At 43.6% G+C, this 17,340-nt stretch overlaps 1 protein-coding gene across 1 annotated transcript in view; it reads right to left on the minus strand.

Moving 5' to 3' along the window:
* Nucleotides 1–10,317: 10,317 nt before the first annotated feature.
* The window catches only part of LOC146968250 (muscle M-line assembly protein unc-89-like), a 201,842-nt gene continuing 194,819 nt past the window's right edge, over nt 10,318–17,340 (minus strand). Inside the window, exons 6-11 of the mRNA XM_085760481.1 lie at nt 16,223–16,537; nt 14,976–15,287; nt 14,381–14,698; nt 13,763–14,080; nt 11,116–11,430; nt 10,318–10,328 (exon numbers count right to left, since the gene is read on the minus strand). Of these exons, the coding sequence (XP_085616607.1) occupies nt 10,318–10,328; nt 11,116–11,430; nt 13,763–14,080; nt 14,381–14,698; nt 14,976–15,287; nt 16,223–16,537 (1,589 nt within the window). The remainder of the gene's footprint in view (nt 10,329–11,115; nt 11,431–13,762; nt 14,081–14,380; nt 14,699–14,975; nt 15,288–16,222; nt 16,538–17,340) is intronic.

Genomic DNA, 17,340 nt, shown 5'->3' on the forward strand with positions numbered 1-17,340 from the left:
CTATGGACTGGTGTTGAAAATTAGCACATGTGCTAAACACACTCAAGCAAAAGCATCTGGTCTGTCCACTGGAACAGTCTCAATGTATTTGTGATGTCCATATCAACTAAATAAATACACCTTTTCATCGCCGTTTGTCTCGGTCGCTGTCTGTCAGGATGCAACGCTAGGACTGCTTCCCTCACAACTCATCAAATACACAATCCAACAACTCAAAGTGTAACATGTCGTTATGCATACGATTATATAATTACACTAAATGTATTTTTTTTTGTTTCCATACCTGATGTCTGTGAGCTCCTCCTCCTCCTCCTCGTCCTCCTCAGGTGGAACCTTCATCAGCCTGTGTTTCCCCCCGGTCCTCTTCCGGTGTAACTCCATGTTTCTATAAAGACCCTTGTCCCGCCAAAACTCTCCCTCTCTGGCCCCGGTGCTCTGTGGGAGAGGTGAGCAGTGTTCCTGTCAGGGATCTGTTATAACACATCCATGCTTCCTGTCCATCCTCTTTATGTTTCATTTAATAGACCGAATCTCCCTGTTGTTAACAAACTACTTCTGGGTAGAAAACCAGCACGTAATTTGAATGAGAACAGTAGTAACGAACCAGAGTTTAGCTGTATAATATATCATATTTTTCACGCCCTATCACCTTTTAGACAAATCTGAAATGATTAAAGAAACATTACTATTAATCTGTGTGTGTTTTGTGTTGCTATGTGTTGTATTTATTACGTTTGAGGGAATCACAATGTCTAGAAAGCATCAGTGGCTCAGCTGACAGGGACAGCTAACAGCAGCTAAGCTAACGACGGTTGCGAAGTTAACGATGGTTGCTAAGGTAACGGCAGAGCTAACGACGGTAGCTAATTAAGCTAACGGCGCCAACTAAGCTAACGGCGGCAGCAAAGCTAACGGCGGTCGCTATGCTAACGGCGGTAGCTAAGCTAACAGCAGGACGTCAGCTGTTAAAACCCTCCCGTTGTGGGACACCACATGAAACTACTCCAGTTAGCTCAGTCATGTTGGAACTCAGATATCCGCTGGAGAAAATATTTTTTCATGGAGCGTTTATTGAGTCACTGAGTTATTAAAGTTAAACAGGTAGCTAACCGTTAGCCCGGCTAATCTATGATAACCATGACTAATTACAAAAACATGCACACAGAAATAGTCATGTTTGTCCAATCATTGGTTTTATAAACTTTACAAACATCAGATTAGTCTACAGGTGATATAGTAACATGAAAAATGAAGTAGTTGTAAACAACAAGGCAATTCATTCAAATATAAATAATATAATATAAATTTGTTTTAAATTGACTATCATCCCTGTGTTGTGTTTTTGTTTGTTGTAGCCTAGTGTTTATGATTAACTAGCTATATTGTGCTTTTTTGCAATTGTACAGCACTTGGTCGACTGAGGTTGTTTTAAACGTGCTCTATAAATAAATTGTGACTTGACTTGATAAATATAACGTTAGACTGTTATGTCCACATGGGCTGGCTGGCTGCTCATTTATTGTTTGGTTTAATCTTCGTCAGATAGCTAATAAAGACGCTTGAAATAGCCTGATATGATCTCCTCCCTCCTTCTAAAAAAAAAAAAAACAGGACGCAGAAGAATGACAGCGGTTGAATTACCGACCAGCAGCATCTGATGACCCGGGCTGCAGCTCCTGATCCCCGGTTCTCCTCCTCTCCTCCTCCTCGGTGTCGATGGGACTCGGCTCTGCTCGTTACCTGGCTTCCTCTACCGGCTCTGGCTGCAGCATCAGGTGTGTTGATCCGAGGAATTAAAGGGACGCTACGTGATGTTTGAGGTTAATAGATGGAAGCTGCTAAACTAAAGGAAGAATGCCGTCAAACATGTTACAGCTTTTCAAAACTCTTCACACAGTTACCACAACATAATCTCTCCCCATGCAATAAAATGACTGACTCAGCTCGTCCAATAGGAAAAAAAACCCTGTAATAATCTGAGTTAGACTTCAGGTAGAAACTTCAATTTCAACTTCAAACAACTTTATTAATCCCACCAGGGGCAATTGATTTCAGCAGCTTGCACAGTCCAAAAACACAGTACACACAATAAATACATATAGCCTAAGAAACAAGGTAAATAAATAGAATAGAATGCCAAGGAATACAGTGTTGTCAAACATCAGTTGAATAAAGTGAATAAATACATACGTTGCACATGTTTGACCAATAAAATGTGCATGGTAAGAGGAATAAAATCATTATCAAGAATTTAAGAGGCGAATAGCAGAGGGGATAAAATATAAAAAAAAAACGGTTTGTCTTGCAGACAGGTGAAACATAGCGACGACCTGAGGGCAACAGAGAGAATTCGCTTGCCAGCACGTTACCAGGAGAAGACAAAATATGATTTACTGAGCAGCTCACGGCTCTGCTCCGCCGTTCTAAAAATAGCTTGCACCGACCATTAAAGGTAACGAACCTACTGCTATGGCTATAGGCCGATTTGACAAAATGCTGAACTATCCCATTAATGCCGACAGAAGCGCCTGCTATCCCGTTTGCATTTCGATGCTGGTAGAATTTCCACTGCAACAGCCCAGACGCGCAAAGCGATTTTACAACCCGTGCGTAGTTTTCGAGCTGCGTCGGACGGAGAGTCAGCCCACTCATCTCGACTTCATCGAGGGAACAGACCCATGCCATGTAAGTACATTGTTTGTTTTTGAGTTAGAGGAAACTGAAAATAATTCTGTCGTTCAACTGAAAGAATTTCACGCCAAGTTTTCAAATAAATCACATTTTTAAACATTATTTTCATTGTTGAAGTTTAAAAGTCTGGGTGTGCGACAAGGGGAAAGCAGTGATTTTGACAATTGTAAGAATGTTGTAAAGTATGAAAACATTATAATAGAAAGGTGGTAAATTTTTTCTAAGGTGGTTTTATTGTTAGTTTGACAAAGAAAGTGGAATTTGTACAATATGATGTGTATTTTAAGAATACGTAGTCTAAGAATCACCCATAGACGTAACGTTATTATCATATCATTCATCTAACACACCGTGTAGATGAATGGAAACACTTTTGCACACCGGTAGGCAGAAAGGTGCAGCGGAGGAGGAGAAACACGTGGACTAGGCGAAGAAAATCCCGCCACACTTTCCTCCTACTTGCAAATATTATTTATTGTTAAAAGGCCAACATTTCGGTTTCGGCTCTCCGGTTTTCCTCATCTCCTCCTCGGTGTCGGTGGGACTCGGCTCTGCTCGCTACCTGGCTTCCTCCACGTCGGCTCTGGCTGCAGCATCAGGTGTGTTGTTGATCCGAGGAATTAAAGGGATGTTGCGTGATGTTTGAGGTTAATCGGATGGAAACTGCTAAAGGAAGAATGCAGTCAAGCATGTTACAGTTTTTCAAAACTTTTCACACAGTTACCACGACATAATCTCTCCCCCATGCAATAAAATGACTGACTCAGCTCGTCCAATAGGAAACCGGGATGAGTTGTGAAAAAAAAACTGTAATAATCTGAGTTAGACTTCAGGTAGAAACAGCAATAACAAAGAGAGGGTTGGATTTTGTTTTATCCCAGTTGGTCAAAGGTGTAAAATAAAATTAAAAAAAATAAAATAACGCAACGCAGAAGAATTACACAAGTTGTGACCTGCACACGGTATGAGATAATAACAGAACGTTACCAGACAGAGTTGTTTTAGAGGGAAATTCATGCCTGCGACGCGCATCAGCGGTTTTACATGAATTTCCCTCTAAAACAACTCTGTCTGGTAACGTTGTGTTACAGTATTGTCTCATAACGTTGTGAATGTGCAGGTCACAACTTGTCCACCAGAGCGTTGTGGAGTTGTTGGATTGTGTATTTGATGAGTTTGATGAGGGAAACCAAGAAATCCCATAATGAGCCTCCGTAGCGTAGCTCTGAGCAGCTCACGGCTCTGCTCCGCCGTTCTAAAAATAGCTTGCACCGACAATTAAAGGTAACGAACCTACTGCTATGACTATAGGGATTATGGCAATGGGAACAATTTGACAAAATGCTGAACTATCCCTTTAATGCCGACAGAAGCGCCTGCTATCCCATTTGCATTTCGATGCTGGTAGAATTACAACTGCAACAACCCAGACGCGCAAAACGATTTTACAACCCGCGCGTAGTTTTCGAGCTGCGTCGGACGAGAGTCAGTCCACTCATCTGGTCTGGATTCCAACTTCCGACTTGAAGCCGACTTCATCGAGGGAACAGACCCATGCCATGTAAGTACATTGTTTGTTTTTGAGTTAGAGAAAACTGAAAATAATTCTGTCGTTCAACTGAAAGAATTTCATGCCAAGTTTTCAAATAAATCACATTTTTAAACATTATTTTCATTATTGAAGTTTAAAAGTCTGGGTGTGCGACAAGGGGAAAGCAGTGATTTTGACAATTGTAAGAATGTTGAAAAGTATGAAAAAATTATAATAGAAAGGTGGTAAATTTTTTCTAAGGTGGTTTTATTGTTAGTTTGACAAAGAAAGTGGAATTTCGTACAATATGATGTGTATTTTTTTTTAAATATGACCAAAGAACATAAAAGTGCCCGTAGTCTAAGAATCACCCATACACGTTATTATCATATCATTCATCTAACACACCGACACGTGTAGATGAATGGAAACATTTTTGCACACCGGTAGGCAGAAAGGTGCATCGGAGGAGGAGAAACACGTGGACTAAGTGAAGAAAATCCTGCACACTTTCCTCTTACTTGCAATATTATTTATTGTTAAAAGGCCAACATTTCGGTTTCGGCTCTCCGGTTTTCCTCATCTCCTCCTCGGTGTCAATGGGACTCGGCTCTGCTCGCTACCTGGCTTCCTCTACGCTCGCCTCTGGCTGCAGCATCAGGTGTATTAAAGGGACACGAAGTGATGTTTGAGGTTAATCGGATGGAAGCTGCTAAAGGAAGAAAGCAGTCAAGCATGTTACAGCTTTTAAAAACTCTTCACACAGTTACCACAACATAATCTCTCCCCATGCAATAAAATGACTGACTCAGCTCGTCCAATAGGAAACCGGGACGAGTTGTAAAAAACTGTACAATTTGCCCTAGATTTCGGGTAGAAGCAGCAATAATAAAGAGTGGGTTGGATTTTGTTTTATCCCATATAAGTTTTCTCCTGGGCTTACAGCAGAGCAGAGTGACTGACAGACCCGTGTTTCAGACCAAACACTCTATAGAAGTGATTGCTGTCGGAAGATACAACTATTTAAGACTTATATTATAGTAACACAAACATTCTGCTTACTTCTGCTCTAAGGTAGAAACAGCAGTAATAAAGAGAGGGTTGGATTTTGTTTTATCCCAGTTGGTCAAAGGTGTAAAATAAAAAAAAGCGCCTGCTATCCCGTTTGCATTTCGATGCTGGTAAAATTACAACTGCAACAACCCAGATGCACGAAACGATTTTACAACCCACGCGTAGTTTTCGAGCTGCGTCGCCAGTGGAGATGAAGCCGACTTCATCGAGGGAACAGATCCTCGCCTTGCCTGTAAGTATATTGTTTGTTTTTGAGTTGGAGAAAACTGAAAATCATTCCTTCGTTCAACTGAAAGAATCTCACGGTCTTTTCGGTCTTTTACAAAGATGTACTGTATATCAGGCATGTCCAAAGTCCGGCCCGTGTTAGCTTTTTAAAGCTATTTTATATTTCACCAGACCTGTGGCCGCACTCTAGCTGCGCGACCCTTGACCCTTGCCAGCCCATTTCTAAAATATGATATAATATAATATATAATATACAATGTTTCAAATGAACCTAGATATGTTTAAGCTTCCTGACAGACTTTTTCTTCATTTTATGTGGTCTTCAAATGTGAAAAGCAGAGTAGTTTTGGTAAAACCTTGTTTAGATTTACGAATATTCTATGTGAAGAAATGAAAAGAAAGCCATTTGCAATAAAAACATGTATTAAATAGTTCATTTGCATAGTGTTAAAGGTTCAAAGGATCCGACCCACAGGTTTTCACCTCACCAAATCTGGCCCTCTTTGTGAGAGAGGCTTGTCCAAAGAGTTTGGACACCCCTAATGTAAATGCCTGTGAGTATCTGGCACACTTAGAGACTTTATTGTGCTATTGTAAATTATTTATTTTGATGTTCATGCTGTCTTTTTGCAAATTGTGCACAGTGTGGATTTTATTTTAGTTTCTGTTGTAGCGTATAACACTCACATCTCAAAAACAATGTTATGTCCACACTTAAAATACATTTTCTTTGGTTTGAAATGATTTTGTGCAACTTTTTGACATTTACAATTTGAGAGATACAGCTGTGACATTTCTGTATTTTGAAAAATGTGCAAATTTGAGTTTCATTTGAGTTTTTAGCAATAATACAATATTCAGTATGGACACAAGCTGCAGCTCTGAAACTGTGTGTGTGTGTGTGTTGATGTTTCCATGTCCAGAGTGGAAGTGGTCCAGCCCGTCGCCACCACCTCTGCCTCTGTGGCGTCGTCATGGTGACGCGCTGAAAGGTGAGGTGCGTGACCTCTGACCTCTCCCCCGGCAGCAGCAGCAGCAGCACTTCCTCTCGCCGCCACATTCCAGCTGCTGACCAGACAGGAAGTGATGTCACTCACTGCTGCTGTCTGTCCTGTCTTGTCTCTACGTTTCCCATGATGCCGTTCCCTCACACACACACACACACACACACACACACACACACACAGAGTGATGTAAGATGGCCGCTGTCTACACATGTCACATCCACCTCCATTTCATGTCTGATCCTCCAACATCTGGGACGAGTTAGAGCAGGAATGAAGGAGGAGGGGGGGTTGGAGGGGGGGGGGGGGGGGTAGCTGAAGGTCTGACTCTGAGACCAGCAGCAGTAAAGTGTGTCGTTGTTATAGAAACCAGATTGACACACACACACACGCACAGACACACACCTGGAACGTTTCCAGATGTTTCTACTGTTCAAGTCGATCAGAGGAGTTCCTACAGTCACACACACACACACACACACACAGACACACACACACACACTATACACACACACACAGCCCTGGTGAGACTCCGCCCTCTGCTGGACAGACGCCACACTACAGCCAGAGGAGAACAGACACACTCTGACAACTGTCCCATGATGCATTGCAGCTCTTTCAGTGACTGACTGATGATGATGATGATGATGTCACTTGTCACTGCAGAGTCATGACATCATCATGTAAACTGAAGGTTACAGTAGGTGCGTTTCCATCAGCTGTTTAGATGCATCGAGATGTATCGCATCGGAAAATGATGATGGAAACGCCGTGATTCGAATTAAAATCCTCTGATTCACACAAACTGAAATACGCTGCTACGGCCGGTGTTGGTTGATGATTCTAATTAAGTGACGTAGCCACTTTAACCCCGTCTGCTCCTGTGTTGCAGTTCACTCACAAGACAACATCAGGGTTTCACTACATGTAATTAATTGTGGTGCATCGCCACGGCAAAATAAAAGCCCCCCCCCCCACACACCTTCATAATGATGTTACTGCTCAGTTCTTCATAGTTCCTCCTCAGTAAAAACCAAACTTATCAACCAGCGCATCCAGTGTTTATCATTAATAAAGTCTCTCTCTCTCACACACACACACGGACAGGTCGCGTTATGAAGGTAATAAACATATGCAAACATATCTAATGTGTTCAAATCAGACCGCCGTCAGCCCTTCCGGGGGGGGGGGTGCAAAGTCCGTAGATGGAAACACACAGGATTCGAATTTCTTTTAATGCGCATTTCCCAGTAATTCGAATCACTTTGGATGGAAACATGGCTGTGTTGGAGTTGTGAGGAGACAGATGTGAACATCTGGGTGGAGTCATCACTGGGTTGTGTTGTTACACTGTGTATGTGTTCACACTAAGGTGGTCAACCTGCAGGTGTGTTTTCTTTCCTCTCCTCCTTCCCTTTCTCCTCCCCTCCCCTCCTCTGGGTTGTGTTGTTACTCTGTGAGTGCTGGTGGAGTGAAATGCATTGTGGGATACTGTCCACATGTAACCAGCAGCTTCCAGAAGCCTTCACCACTGTAGCAGTAGCACTATGGTGGCTGACCTCTGACCTCTCAGCTGACGGTGTGGTTGTGGGCGTGGCCCTGGCTCAGTGAGTGACCAATCAGAGTCAGAGTGTTTTTCACTTGGTTTTATTAATAATAACATGTGACAGGATATAAAAGTAAAAAAGAAGTAAAAAAATCAAACAGGACGGGCAGTGTTTAGCCCAGTTGGTAGAGCACCCGCCCCATGTGTTGAGGCAGGCAAGGCAAGGCAATTTTATTTGTATAGTCCGTTTTTACAAACGGGTTGTCTCAAAGGGCTTTACATCCCATCATAACAACATTGGCGGATCCTTAAAAAGTCTTAAATTCATGTATCTAAAATTAAGGTCTTAAAAAGTATTACATTTATTAGAAATGTCTTAAGATGGTCTTAAATACAGTAGTTAATGGTCTTAAATTCATGGATTAAAGTTCTCCATCGCCACAACGGATTTCCATCAATGGGAAAAATTAGGGGGGGGGGCTGTTGGAAAATCAACAGGTCCCATCACAGCTGATGCTGCTGGACACAAGGCACTGGTTCTGGTGGACGTGGTCTCTGGGACCAGCCCAGACCCTGATCCTCCTCAGGTCAAAGGTCACAGGTCAAAGGTCAAGGTCTGGCTCAAAGCAGCAGGACAGGAAGAGAAGAGGAGAGTCAGAGCGATGTTTCCATGGAGACGTCCTACTCATCATCTGGACGTCATCAAACACACCGATGACTCTGATTGATGAACTGACCAATCAGACGGCTTGTTCACCCACCAGTGGATCTTCTTCTGTTCTCCCTGTAGAGACAGAAGACGGTGAGACAGAGACAGACAACTAGAGACAGACAACTAGAGACAGTGCTGAGTGTGATGGTGCAGGAGAGATGGGATGTCTTCATCCAGTTTGACATGTTGAAGGGAGAGGAGGAGATCTTTGTCTGTAACATTTTAAATGTATTGTTTGAACTCCTCTTCACACCTTGATTGCAACTAATTAATTCAATACTTTTCCACAAACATAAGAAATGTCAGTCACCTGTGGAACAGATCATCCGGTAAAAACACAATCCAATCCAATGTGTTTGTACAACTGTTGTGTGACTGTGGCTGTGACCAGAACTTTTTAAGGCCAAGCCAGATTTCTTCTTTGAAGATGATAAAGTTCATCTGAAAGCCTGAGTATGTAGTATTGGGGTTAAACCGTGACATCCAGCGTTCAGATTCTAGATTGCAGCGCTTACTGGATAACAATATCTAGCACCTAGGGCTGTCGTCGTTAAGGAATTCTCCCCTGCGGTGAGTCAGCTGGCTCTATACCGCACTATATCTCTATATCACACCACCCCCTTTCATTCTTTTAAAAAAATCTATTCAGCAAATTTGGTTTAGTTAACTAATCTCATCGCAATGTTTTTTGTTTTTTTTTACAACGCTACAAAAATGAGATGTATGAGGCTAGACATTTTCACAAAAAAATATCCTTGAGCCTATAAAGAAAATAGCTCATGATTTATGTCTTGTTACGTGCGAGGAAAACCAACATATTCACCTTGTGTGGTTTGAGAGAGGATCAGAGACTCATAACAATATTTCCAGCAGCACTGAAAACTCTGTCCGATGGTTCGCTCATTGCGCTAAATCAGGGGCAAACTGGGGGAAAAAATCAGCCGTGGATTTTGACTCGGTTCGGCTCAGCCCACAGTGGAGTGGGGAGTTGCTCCTCTCTCAGTCGGGCTGTGTTCGGTACAGGCTTGAGCACCTGTTGGTCAGGTGTGCCAAGAACAGGATGTTGGTGGTGTCCTTACCATGCGCCCCATCAGATTTAAAATTTGAGGGATCGGAAAATCCAAATCCACTGTTTACATGGGCGCAAAATCAAATAATCCGATCATAAAGTACTTACACATGCACCAAGCTTTATTCAGAATAAGAGCATTCTGACATGCGCAGAGCTGTCTAATTTCCCTAAAACAACAGCAGAAGAAGAGTTGTACTTCTTGTACTACTGTAAACAAACCAATAAACGTGGTGGAAGTGGCTCAATTTATCCCATTCAGTACTCAAAATGGACCTGTGCCAGATTTTAAGAGCTGTTGCTGTACTCCTATTGTACATCGTTATCAAGCAGACTCAGGAACGTGTACTACTGTTCCTGCCATTGATAGAAAAGTGCGGGTGTGAACACGCCAAATAGAGTCAATGCAAAGCGTGCATATAAAGTAGCCATGGAAAGCCTCTGGAAATTTGTGGAGTTACGTCAGTGGAAGACTGTGAAGACAACGGACAGAGAGTGGGAAAGAAGCGGAATTTCTACGAAAGCGAGATACACGGCAAAATCGGGTCGGTATTTGCTCTCTTCTCATCAGCTCCAAACACACTCGTCCACCTCGTTAACTCAGGTGACAGAATAACAAGTCTCAGTAGATGTGTGCGCTGCTGCCAGTGTGTTTTTAAACTTAGCGGGTTTGATTCTTGTCGGACGTCACACTAGAGTGTGTAAAAGCAAAAAAGCAAAAAAGTAATGAATAAATAAGATGTGTCCAGCTGTGTCGTGCTAGTGGGAAAGGACCATAATAACCCCAATAACCCCCAAACAGGAAGTAACGATCAGAATAAGTGTTTACGCGGTTCGGAATAACGATCGGCATAAACCACCCCTCTCGATCCGAACAGAATTTATTTCGGATTGAGCCGAATCCAATCAGACTCTTCCAATTGACGTGTTAACATGACACATTTTTATTCGGATCAGCCCTTTATTCCGAATATTTGTGTCCATGTAAACACACCTTATGTATTTGTAAACAACTCATTCTAAGCTATGAGACAGCTTTCATTTAATTTGCGGTTGTGATTAGACTTCAGTAAATATGTATTTATGAAAGCAATATTTTATTTTTGCGAATAAAAAGCCAAATAAATTACACACTGTCCCTTTCCCTCTTAATAATTTTGAACACCACAAAGAGAGAAAGGGATGAGGAGGAGGGAGAGGAAGGAGGAGCAGGAAAGAGAGAGGAGGGAGGGAAGAGGAGGACGTGTTGTCAACTCTTACCTATGACCTTGAGCTCCACTCTTGTCCCTCTCAGTAAGACTCCGTCCTTGTTGTAGACTCTACAGCAGTAGTGTCCTGTGTCTGTGTCTCTGGGGTGTTTCAGAGTCAGACTGAAGTCTCCAGTCTTCAGGTCGTTCTTCATCTCTGTTCGGCCTCTGAAAACCTGGTCCTGTTCTGCAGAACCGTTCTGATACACATGGACCTTCATGTTGATTTTGTCCGTCCACTCCACTGTGATGTCTTCAGGTAGTCCAGCTGTGGTCTTGAAGGACAGCTGGACAGACTCTGCTCCTGACTCCACCTCCACCTGTTGGACTGAGAGATAACAAACCACATGATGATGTCATCAGACAGCAGCAGCAGGTTTTAATCTCCTCAGTGAAGAACCACTAAGCTGTAGAGGAACCTGAAGGGCAGAAGCAGAGGAACAGCGGACACCTGTAGAAGCTGATGCTGTGTTGGTACTGCCATGGCACTGCCATGTCGGCTGCCTTCCTGTGTGCTCCATGGAAATTAGAAAAACTGTGAAAAAACATGCACATCAGATAGGCCCAGTTGGGATAGGTGCTGGATCAAAGAAGGGAATACTAGAACAATGAAGAAAATCCGCACACCATAGAAGCTCCCTTTCAACAAGGATTTAATAGCAACGTGACGTTTCGAGCAAGATGCTCTTTTTTTCAAACTGCTGTGTGACACTTTGACGGGAGCCACTTGCCCGGTTGAAGAGCGTTGGCTGGGCTGCAGGCTGCCTGCCCGGCTCAATACTGGAGCCACCTCAATAAAAGTATTATCCATCACTCACGTATACAGAAAAAGATATGAAAACAGGGCCCAGGTTAAAAAAAAAACAAAGTTTCCCATCCCACGATGGCCGGCGTACTGGCTACGCCGTGTCATTGGGCAGCAGCGGCGGGTGAGTCATCTCGTCTTCTTATATATAACTATGTATGAACCAATGAGGGATAATATAATATTCATGGCTGACTGTATCACATGACCTGGTCACATGTCTCTGATCATCAGCCACACAGGATTTAAAACACCTGTGCAAATCAGTTGGTTCAGATCCTGATGAAGACTGTTTCAGTCGAAACGCGTTGATCCCTGCTAAATAAAGGATTTTTAACAACACCTCAGACTGCCTGGGACCCATCAGTTTTGGACCGCCTTCTACTCTTTACCACTATTTGCACCAGGATGGTCTGCTTGCTGTGTTTTTAGCTTCAGTTTTTCTCCATCCTGTGTCCTTGAAGAGCACCTGAGCGGTTCATCCACCCTCACCCAGGGCAGCACTCACATTTCTTCTATTGTTCATAATCTACTAAGCTTGGACAATATTTGTATACTATCTAACGTCTGCTTAGTCTGCGCAGTGGTTAAAGCGGCCGCCCCATGTAGAGGCTACAGTCCTCACCGCAGGCGTCCCCGGTTCGAATCCTGTGTCGGGGGGACCTTTCCTGCATGTCATTCCCCCTCTCTCTGCCACCCCCTTTCCGGTCTATCTCTATTATGTGCTATCAAATAAAGGCAAAAAAGCCCCAAAAATATATACTTAAAAAAAAAAATAATAATAATAATAATAATTTGGCCCCTCCACGGCTAAAAAAATGTATACTCCCCTGCTCGGAACAAAATACAAGAGCTCTAAGATCTGCCACGAGAGGAAACTGCAAAATCCCACTAAGAAAGTCCACCTTTGTCGTTCTATGTCCTGGGCTCCTCCTGTATTTTACTGTGATCTGTATTTTCAATCAATCAATCAATCAATTTGTTTATTTCGGGCATGTCAATTTAAATCATCATCATCACACTTCATCTTAGTTCAAATAATAATAATAATTTTCTTGCGATCTGTATTTTATTGTGATTTGTACTGTGAGTTTTATGTTGGGACTACAGATGGAAATTAGCCCTAGAGGCTAAATCTGGTACAGCCATCTCTTTCATTGTTCTACAACTGATGGATTGTATTGTACACTGTCCTGTAATAATAAACTAACAAACTAACTAACTAACTAACCAGACAGAAGGAGGAGGAGGAGGAGGATATGTTGTTAACTCTCACCTGTGACCTTGAGCTCCACTATTGTCTCTCTCAGTAAGTCTCCGTCCTTGTTGTAGACTCTGCAGGTGAATCTTCCAGAGTCTGTGACTGTGGGCTGTTTCATGATCAGTCTGAAGTCTCCAGTCTTCAGGTCGTTCTTCATCTCTGTTCGGCCTCTGTAAACTAGGTCCTGTTCTACAGAACCGTTCTGATACACATGGACCTTCCTGTTGTCTTCATCCCTCCACTCCACTCTGACGGCTTCAGGCAGGTCAGGTGTGGTCTTGAAGGACAGGACAGACTCTGTTCCTGACTCCACCTCCACCTCCTGTTGGTCTGAAAGACAACAAACCACATGATGATGTCATCAGACAGCTTCAGGTTTTAATCTCCTCAGTAAAGAACCACAAAGCTGTAGAGGAACCTGAAGAACAGAACCAGAACCAGAGGAACACGGACACATTCCTGCAGTGTTGAGGCTACAAGTGAGTTGGTTCTGAGCAGAGCTGAACAGAACCTGAACCTGACACCAACCTCTAGAAACAGCTGATATCTGGACTACAAGACAGAAGGAGGAGGAGGAGTGTTGTTAACCCTGACCTTTGACCCAGAGCTCCACTCCTGTCCCTCTCAGTAAGACTCCATCCTTGCTGTAGATTCTGCAGTAGTAGACTCCTGAGTCTGTGACTGTGATGTGTTTCAGGATCAGACTGAAGTCTCCAGTCTTCATCAGGTCGTTCTTCATCTCTGTTCGGCCTCTGTAAACCTGGTCCTGTTCTACAGAACCGTTCTGATACACATGGACCTTCCTGTTGTCTTTGTACGTCCACTCCACTGTGACATCTTCAGGCAGCTTAGCTGTGGTCTTGAAGGGCAGCTGGACAGACTGCTTCCCCTCCTCCACCTGCACCTGTTGTTCTGAGAGACAACAAACCACATGAAGATGAGATCAGACAGCAGCAGGTTTTAATCTCATCAGTGAAGAAACCTGAAGGACAGAACCAGAACCAGAAGCAGAGGAAGAGTGGACAGATGTAGCAGCTGATGCTGTGTCTGGTTCCTGCAGTGTTGAGTTGGTTCTGAGCAGAGCTGAACAGAACCTGAACCTGACACCAACCTCTAGAAACAGCTGATATCTGGGATACAAGACAGAAGGAGGAGGAGGAGGAAGAGAAGGAGGCGGAGGAGAGGAAGTGGAGGAGTATTTTCAACTCTCACCTGTGACCTTTAGCTCCACTCTTGTCTCTCTCAGTAAGTCTCTGTCCTTGTTGTAGACTTTGCAGCTGTATTCTCCTGAGTCTCTGACTGTGGGCTCTCTCATGATCAGACTGAAGTCTCCAGTCTTCATCAGGCCGTTCTTCATCTCTGTTCTGTCTCTGTAAACCTGCTCCTGTTCTACAGAACCGTTCTGATACACATGGACCTTCTTGTCGTCTCTGTCCGTCCACTCCACTCTGACATGTTCAGGCAGGTTAGGTGTGGTATGGAAGGACAGCAGGACAGACTTGTCCCCTGACTCCACCTCCACCTGTTTGACTGAGAGACAACAAACCACATGATGATGTCATCAGACAGCAGCAGGTTTTAATCTCCTCAGTAAAGAACCAGAAAGTTGTAGAGGAACCTGAAGGACAGAACCAGAAGCAGAAGCAGGAACAGTGGACACTGGTTCCTGCACTGTTGAGTTGGTTCTGAGCAGAGCTGAACAGAACCTGAACCTGACACCAACCTCTAGAAACAGCTGATATCTGGACTACAAGACAGAAGGAGGAGGAGGAGGAGGAGGAGGAGGAGGAGTGTTGTCAATTCTGACCTTTGACCTTCAAAGTCACTCTTCTCTCTCTCAGTAAGACTTCGTCCTTGTTGTAGACTCTGCAATAGTAGACTCCTGAGTCTGTGATCGTGGGGTGTTTCAGTTTCAGTCTGAAGTCTCCAGTCTTCAGGTCTTTCTTCATCTCTGTTCGGTCTCTGTAAACCTGGTCCTGTTCTACAGAACCGTTCTGATACACATGGACCTTCCTGTTGTCTTTGTCCGTCCACTCCACTATGACGTCTTCAGACAGGTCAGCTGTGGTCTTGAAGGACAGGACAGAATCTTTCCCCTCTGCCACCTCCACCTGTTGGTCTAAGAGACAACAAACACATGATGAATTGATTGAACACAGACCGGACCAAAACTTAATTGCAACAATGTATAATTTCTTCCCTCAGGTGTGAAAGTGACCTCAGTTACACACCAGTGTTGGTGTGTTCATTGTTGTCTTTTTTTAATTGAAAATAATCGTTGTCTCTACCTTTTTTGGCAAGCTACCCTATAGGCATGTTTATGGATCAGCAATTAAAGAGGAACTATGCAGGATTTGTAGTTTTACCTATGCTACATTTTTACCTTAATTAAACAGCTTTGGAAACAGAGGAAACAAGACCAAACTTGAAATCTTGTTTTTGTTTTTGGTCTAGGGATGCACATTTTGAATTTTTTTTCTGACCGATAACCGACACTCAGTAACCGATTATTAACCGTTAACCGATAAGATTGAAAAACGCTTGCAGGAGTGATCGAAGATGTTTTTTTGTCTTGCGTTATTAAACCAAAAATGTGCCGCAACAGCTGATCAGTGCCAGATCCATTGTGCTCTGTCTCAGCTGATCGCGCTCATATGGAGGTTAGATCGTCCAATGTTGAACTGTTTTTATTCAAAGTGCAGCCAAACACCAGACTGCAGAGAGAGGGACAGCACAGCTCCTCTGACAGCTGTGGGGCTGCAGGCGCCGTCCTCTTGTTTTTTTTTTCCCAGCGCCGTTGTTACAGGTGACGCACATCTATTTCTGTGTAGACTACCTTTATTGTCTGACCTTCCTTCACTGGGACTGAGCTGCATAACTGGCTCATACTGTCAGTCCTCCTGTGTAACTTTTTCCTGTGACATATAACTGAAGGCATGAGTGGAAGTCTGCACGTGTCGACACGGCACCATGAGGTGACGACATAAGGGGCTAATAAAAAAAAATGAAGTGATAGTATTAATCAGTTAACGGTGACATGTTGTCAACTCTGACCTTTGACCTTCAGATACACTCTTCTCTCTCTCAGTAAGTCTCTGTCTTTCTTGTAGACTCTACAGATGTATTCTCCTGTGTCTCTGACTGTGGGCTCTTGCAGGGTCAGACTGTAGTCTCCAGTCTTCAGGTCTTCATTCATCTCTGTTCGGCCTCTGTAAACCTGCTCCTGTTGTACAGGACCGTTCTGATACACATGGACCTTCCTGTTGTCTCTGTCCGTCCACTCCACTATGACGTCTTCAGGCAGGTCAGGTGTGGTATTGAAGGACAGCTGGACAGACTCCTCCCCCTCCACCACCTCTATCTGTTGGGCTGAGAGACAACAAACACATGATGATGTCATCAGACAGCATCCAGACTATGGTGTAATCTTGAAGCTTGAATTAAACCAAGCACCGACCATCCACCAAGAGAGATCAGCCAGCTCCACTATGAGGAATGCACAACAATAACAGGAAACACTGCTGCTGTTACCACAGTAACAGGAGAGGTCTCTACGATTTCAGCATCACATGAACCCCGGTACAGGTTGGTCTAATAGCTCACTGGGTAGAGATGATGCTGCAGAAGTTTTAGTCAGGGTTAACAGACAAACAAACAATCAGAAACAAACAAACAACTAGAGACAAACAAACAAAGAAACAACCAGAAACAAACAAATAACTAGAGACAAACAAACAAACAACCAGTGCCCCGTTTCAGGAACCAGGCTCAACGAGTCAAATCCCTAGCTCAGGGTTGACTGAGCCTGAGCTGGAAAACTCTTGAGTTTTTGGTTCAGAACAGCTGATCAGAATTAGTTCAAAGTCGGCGCACTGTGATGTTGCTACACTAACATCACAGTGCGCCGACTTTGATGCGTTTCGAGGACCTGACTGAGTAGTTTGGCCACGAGACACCGTGGTCCACAAAAAAACAGAAGTCGCCTCATCACAACAACACGTACTGTACTAAACTCTTGCAATGACAATTCAAAGAACTCCTTCCTGTCTCTGTCTTAGAGAGGTAAGATCTTAAGCCCAGGTCTGTCTATTATCCACCCCGTCATTGCTCTTCTTTGTCTCTCTGCGCGCTCTCTCTCTCCCTCTCTCCCTCTCCCCGTCTCTCTCTCTGCG

Source organism: Trachurus japonicus, chromosome 18 (genome assembly GCF_045865225.1).
Source record: "Trachurus japonicus isolate A0001 chromosome 18, Traja_1.0".
NCBI classification, from domain to species: Eukaryota; Metazoa; Chordata; class Actinopteri; order Carangiformes; family Carangidae; genus Trachurus; species Trachurus japonicus.